General features: G+C 53.0%; 1 protein-coding gene across 1 annotated transcript in view; it reads right to left on the minus strand.

The window, feature by feature from the left end:
* Positions 1–6,897, minus strand: part of LOC107109942 (GRIP1-associated protein 1-like) — a 47,373-nt gene that overhangs the window by 29,887 nt on the left and 10,589 nt on the right. The window contains 1 exon segment of the mRNA XM_015410652.1: positions 1,552–1,679. Coding sequence (XP_015266138.1) covers positions 1,552–1,679 — 128 coding nt within the window.

Genomic DNA, 6,897 nt, shown 5'->3' on the forward strand with positions numbered 1-6,897 from the left:
AAAAGTGGGAGAGCTTCTAGTGCCCTGGCCACACTGGTGGACCTCCTGACGGCAGCTGGTGTATTTGGACACTGTGTGACAGAGTGTTGGACTGGGTAGGCCATTGGCCTGATCCAACATGGGCTTCTCTTATGTCCTTATGTTCCTAACTAGGAAGAAGGGTGGGATAGAACTGTACTAGGATGCTAAACAGAGGACTCCAAGCAGGATTGGCTAACTGCCTGTGGGCTCCCACCATGTGACCACGTTGCGTACTAACTGCAAGGCTGAAAAAACCCCACCACACCTCGCAAAGCGACTGTGCTGCGGTTGTGATCGTTTCGCTCCGAAGACCGAATGAGAGCTCTCTTTGTCCTGATGTTCGCTTTGGAGAATCATTCAAGCAAGAACTTTAATGCATGTCTTTAATCAATCAATACGCCCTGCTTTAGGCACACATTAGGCACCCGATGAGTTATTTATTGCTACGTATCAAAGCCTTGCCCGCTGCTTCGCCTCAGCTAAAACGCAGACTTCCACTTTGCACTTAAGGGCAGGTTTGGAGATGGGGAGCGACCGCACGCGGCTGCTGCCAAAAACGGGCATCCCTGTGTTTAGCTCGCTTGCTCCCCCTCTCAGCTTCGAGTGAAAATCATCCCCTGAAGGGACCAGCATCACAGTGTGAGAGTGAGCTTCCCCGTCTCCCCCTCCGCAGAACAGTGCATTTACGTGGAATGGAGGACAGAACGCAAGGATGCTATTTTTGGCGGTAGCCATGCGTTTAGTCCTGCCCATACCAGTTTCCCCAACGAAAAACTGATTCATCATTTGCTCATTTTCTCTTCCAGAAGCCAGCGTCGTCCAGCTTTGGAAAAGAAACTTCCAAGGGCTACCTTTCAGATTTTGGGGTAAAGGGGATTTTCGGCAAGGTGCAGAAGGCCCATCCTTAGTGGTATTCAGCGTTAGACACAAAATAAAAAGCTCCAGATTTGAGCGTTTGAAGAATCCTCTGGAGCCGATGACACACAAAAGCTCCTCCCCTGCCACAAAGGCTATTATTCTTTCAGGTGCTCCTGGACTCTTGCTCTTTTCTGCTGCTACAGACAGACAAACACGGCCGCCCATCTGGACCTATCTGCCATTTGAGCATTTGTAGTTGTGACTTTTCATACCAAAGTTCCCCGCCAAGGTTCAACAGCCTTTTTCCCCAAGGAAAGGGATTTCTGCCTTCAGGATCTGCACCTAATACATATTATTAAACCAGCTGAACAGCAGGACCAAAGAACCGCCCTGGGGGAAAAAAGGGCGCTCCTAAAGAATAAGCATACACAATTTGTAGTGTCCCTGGAACAATCTCCATGAGTGGGAGCCGTGCGCCACCTGCACAGTCGAGGGGACACTGCTCCTTTAAGAAAATCTCCAGCCCCGCCCCGTTTGTGACAAGGCCACGCCCCCTCAGGACATAAAGCTCCACCTAACTGCTGGAGCCGCACCTCGGCCAGCGGAAAACCCAGGCATGCGTGGCTCCTGCTGTAGTCTAGCCAGGGCCTCCCTGCCCCTGAGCCCCCTCACCTTATTACTGCCGGGCCCGGATCCCTCTTTCATGATTTCGCGGTAGCTGAAGGAGGAGATGCTGCTGCTGTCACCCGTCTGTGCCCGGCTCGGCGAGCTGATATCGGCCAGGACGAGGTCCTCGATCCCTGTGGATGGAGGGTGACGTTAGAGTACACTGTCAAGAGGCATCCTGGTGCTGGGGCAGGTCAGGATCGCTGGAGATCCACAGCCCCCCCCCTTCCCTAAACTCCAGGCGTGCAGAGATCCTGGATTGCCGTAAGGAAATGGAACAGCACTTTGAGCCAGTGTTCCCTCTAAGCTGAGTTAGTGTGAGCTCGCTCACAGTCTTTTTAGCCTCCGGCTCACACATTTTTGTCTTCGCTCAGGAAGGAGGGCTCCAGAGCAAACTAATTTACGCGGTAGACCAGGGGTGTCGAACTCATTTGTTATGAGGGCCGGATCTGACATAAATGGGACCTTGTCGGGCCCCTGGGCCACGTGTGTCACGAAAGGTAATGCCAGGTAGCGGAGATATAAACTTTATAAAGGACACAGACACATTTTTTTTTTAACTTAAAATGAAAACATGCTTAAAACATTAGCTCTGTAAGCTGCAAAACCTACTTTTTATTTATCGACATCCACCACGGAAATCTCACGCTCAGAGTTCTGAGTCCGGGACCCAGGCTAATCCATGAAATGACTGCGTGATTAAGAGAGTCTGGCGAAGCAAGCTACGATGCAGCAGCAGCAGAACTGGAAGCGGGAGATGGCCGGTTCCACTGCGGGCCTGATGGAAGCCCTCCGGGGGCCTGCTCCGGCCCCTGGGCCACATGTTTGACACCCCTGCAGTAGCCCAATTGTTCGTTCACAACTTGAATGCCAGCAGCTCACAAGGTAGAATTTTTGCTCACAAAACTCCACAGCTTAGAGGGAGCATTGCTTTTGAGCATGCTCAGGGACACTTTCTTTCTTTCTTATTCATAATCTGCCTTTCCCCCAGGGACTCAGGGTGGATTACACAGAGCGGGTTGACACAGTCGATTGATGGGATATTCAGTAAACAATGGAGCAGGATTTGGGTAGTAACCAACCAGACGACTTAGAAAACGACAACACAGAAGCAAAGCCCAAGTGTTAAGAGGACCGATTAAATGGCGCGAAATCACATAGTGGGATCCAGGGCTCTTTTTGTAGAAAAAGCCCAGCAGGAACTCATTAGCATAATAGGCCACACCCAACAGCAGGAACTCATTAGCATATTAGGCCACACCCCTGACAGCACAGCTCATTCACATATTAGGCCACACCCCCATGTTACCAGAAATGTGGTCATCCAGCCACACCCACTTTTTGCTTCTTATTCTGTTTACCTTGTTTGTGGTCAAAACCCAGGGCCTTTTTTTGGGAGCAGGAACTCCTTTGCATGTTAGGCCACACCCCCTAATTGTAGCCAATCATAATGAGTTTCTGCTGTTGGGTGTGGCCTATTATGTTAATGAGTTCCTGCTGGGCGTGGCCAACTTGGGAGCCAGCCGGAACTCCGTTCCTGTGCGTTCCTGCCCAAAAATAGCCCTGGTGGGATCCACCTTGCAGCAAACGGAGGAAACAAACCCAATCCTGGGTCACAGATTTTACACAGGCCGCTACCTGTTGGCTACCCTTGACCTGGATGGCCCAGGGGGCTAGTCTGATCTCATCAGATCTCAGAAGCGAAGCAGGGTCAGCCCTGGTTAGGACTTGGATGGGAGGCCACCGGGGAAGTCCAGGGTCACTACGCAGAGGCAGGCAAGGGCACACCACCTCTGAATGTCTCTTGCCTTGAAAACCCTTTGGGGTTCCCTTAAAACAGCCGCGACTCGACCACACTTTCCAGCACCGGTGCCCCAACACCCCGTCTTATTTCATCTCACGGAGGGGGGAAATGTCCCTTCCTTGGAGCCTCAAGTACCCTCCGAATTACTGTCCGCTTGCACTGTGATAAACCAGCGTGGCGTAGTGGTCAGACGATGCCCGGTCCTGGATAGCCCAGGCAAGCCCAATCCCGTCAGGTCTCAGGGCTGACTCCGGCAAGTACTTGGAAGGGCGACCCCCAAGGCATTCCAGAGGCAGGTCCAATCAAGCCACCTCTCTGAAAAAACGTTCAGGGGTCGCCGGAGGTCCACCATGACTTCCAGGCAAGCACACAAAACACACGCAGGCACACAAAAGTGTGTCAGATGAGGATCTGAGAGACCTAGATCTGAACCCCCCACTCTGCCCCCGAAGCTCTCGGCCTAGCCTACCTCACAGGGCTGTCGTGGGAATAAAACAGAGGAGAGGAAAACGACGTCAGTTGGTTTGGATCCCCACTGGGGAGAAAGCCGGGATATAAATACAGCAAACCAAGCAGCCTCCCTGTGAATACTTCAGGTCGAGTTACAGAACAAGGGAGCTGTCCAGGGTGCTGAAATCCAGGGCTAAAGGCCAGGGTGAATTTCGGAGGGGGGGGGGCGCTCGCTAGTCGTCCACTCTTATGTTTAATACTCAAATCCAAGTGGCACGCTTTCGTTTCACGGTGCCAGAGAGTGCACATCCAGGAACTCTTCTGAGGTAGGGCTGTAATTAATCTTGTGTTAAGCCATCCCGAATAAGCACTCTTACTTAAGAACATAAATGCCTTGTTGGATCAGATTCACTCAGTCCGGCATCCTCTCCCAACAATCCCAGCAGACGGCCAGTCGCTCTCTGGTGGAACAAACCCTGCCTTCTGCCAACCCCGGGGGCAAGGGGGGGACTTGTTTATTCAGAAATATTGAGACGCTGCCTCTTGGCTCATCGTTCGCAAGGCAGCTTCCAACGATTAGTGTTTAAATCAGGGGAGAGTACGATGAAAACCAAGTGAACCAGTGCACACGATCAATGAAGGGACCTGTAATAAACCAAATCTAAAACCAGCAGGGAAGAATGGTGAGGAGGAGGAGGAGAAGAAAAAGGAGGAGGAGGAGGAGGAGGAGGAGGAAGGAGAGGAAGAAGAAGAGGAGGAGGAAGAGGAGGAAGAGAATGAAAAAGAAGAAGAGGAGGAAGAAAAAGAAGATGAGGAGGAGGAGGAAGAGGAAGAAGTAGAGGAAGAGGAAGAAGAAAAGAGATTGGATTTATACCCCGCCCTTCACTATCCGAAGGAGTCTCAGAGTGGCTCACAATCACAGACACGCTGTGAGGCAGGTGGGGCTGAGAGAGCTCTTTCGAGGACTGTCCTTGAGAGGGCTGCTCTGAGTGGGGAATCAAACCCGGTTCTCCCAGATTAGAGTCCACGCACTTAACCACTACACCAAACTGGCTGGAAACCCTACCAGTCACCTCAAGCCTAAAAGGAGATTCTGCAATCAAGGGGCCACTGCAGAGAAAGCCCTGCTTGGACTACCTGACTTTGGAAGGTGGGAGCATGAGCCGTGGGGCCCCTGTATCTTTTTTGGAGGGGCGCCATCGAGTTACAGCTGACGTCCGATGACTCCACGGGGTTTTCAAGGCAAGAGATGTCACCCTGCCTCTGCATAGCAACTCTGGACTTCCTTGGCGGTCTCCCACCCAAGTACTAACCAGGGCCGACCCTGCTTAGCTTCCGAGATCTGATGAGCTTGGGCCAGCCTGGGCCGTCCAGGGCAAGGCATGAGGCCATCAGAGGTGGTTTGCCATGGCCTGCCTCCGCATAGCGAACCTGGACTTCCAGTTTGGCGTAGTGGTTAAATGTGTGGACTCTAATCTGGGAGAACCGGGTTTGATTCCCCCACGCCTCCACGTGCAGCTGCTGGTGTGACCTTGGGTCAGTCACAAGCAGTGTTCCCTCTCAGCTGAGTGAGTGTGAGCCAGCTCACCGTTTTTTAGCCTCCGGCTCACCCATTTTGGTCTTAGCTCGGGAACGGAGGGCTCCAGAGCAAACTGATTGATGCAGCAGCCAGATCGCTCGCTCACAGCTTTAATGCCAGCAGCTCATAGAGTAGATTTTTTGCTCGCAGGACTCCACAGCTTAGAGAAAGCACTGATCACAAGTTCTCCCAGAGCTGTTCTATCAGGAGCAGTCCTGGAAAGAGCTCTCTCGGCCCCACCTACCTCACAGGGTGTCTGTCGTGGGGAGGGGAAGGGAAAGGGGATTGTAAGCCGCTCTGAAACTCCGAGTGAAGGGCGGGATATAAATCCAATCTCCTCTTCTCTTTGTGGCCTCCCATCCAAGTACTAACCGGGGCCGACCCTGCTTAGTTTCTGACCCCCGGCCATTCAAATCAGGGCTGGGGCCTCCGTAGCTGACCTTAACTACCAGGAGGGTCTGCCTGGAATACAACAGGCCTTTAAGCCTCCGGTGCCGGGTTATTTAAAGCTTTCAGCACCTTGGATCCTGCCCAGAAGCCAGTGAGCCGGCAGCGTAGATCTTTCAAGACCAGCCAGGCATGATCTCTATCATTTACTGCAATTATCCCGGCAGGGACGGGGAGGGGACGAGAGAGTTAAAAAAATTCCTGCTCAGCCACCAGGCTCCCTGGATGACCTCCAGCCGATCACCCTCGCTCCGTCTCCTCTGTGCCACGGGCCTGCTGTGTGGTTCCGTGAGGGGGGCGTGTCCCACGGTTTGCGGCTCTGAGCGCCACGGAGGAAGGGCAGGGTACACAATCGGTCTGGGAAGCCACACGCACGCTCAAGGGACACTTTTTTTGACACAGCAGACTGGAGAATGTGGCTTCCGGTACAGGCCAGACCCCTAAAGGACTGAGTGATTGGTTTTTGCGTTTTCTTAAAAAGAGAAAACATTTAAAATACCTGCAGAGAAGATTTTTAAGGGTAGGCAGAGTCTGAGATGAGAGGGGTCCCAAGCAGGGTGCTGTGCAGGCTTCCCAGAGGCCAAGGAGGCTGTCCTAAGAACATCAGAAGGGCCCTGCTGGATCAGACCAATGAGGGTCCATCTAGTCCAGCATCCCGTCTCACACAGGGGCCAGCCAGTTCCTCTGGAGGGCCAGCAACAGGGCAGAGAGGCCAGGGTCTTCATAAGAACATCAGAAGAGCCCTGCTGGATCAGACCAGTGGTCCATCTAGTCCAGCATCCTGTCTCACACAGGGGCCAGCCAGTTCCTCTGGAGGGCCAACCACAGGGCACAGAGGCTGAGGCCTTCCCCTAATAAGAACATTAAGTAGAGCCCTGCTGGGTCAGACCAGTGAGGGTCCATCTAGTCCAGCATCCTGTCTCACACAGGGGCCAGCCAGTTCCTCTGGAGGGCCAACAACAGGGCACAGAGGCCAAGGCCTTCCCCTGATAAGAACATTAAGAAGAGCCCTGCTGGGTCATACCAGTGAGGGTCCCTCTAGTCCAGCATCCTGTTTCACACAGGGGCCAGC

This window comes from Gekko japonicus, unplaced genomic scaffold, assembly GCF_001447785.1.
Source record: "Gekko japonicus isolate JY-2015 unplaced genomic scaffold, Gekko_japonicus_V1.1 scaffold4555, whole genome shotgun sequence".
Lineage (NCBI taxonomy): Eukaryota > Metazoa > Chordata > Lepidosauria > Squamata > Gekkonidae > Gekko > Gekko japonicus.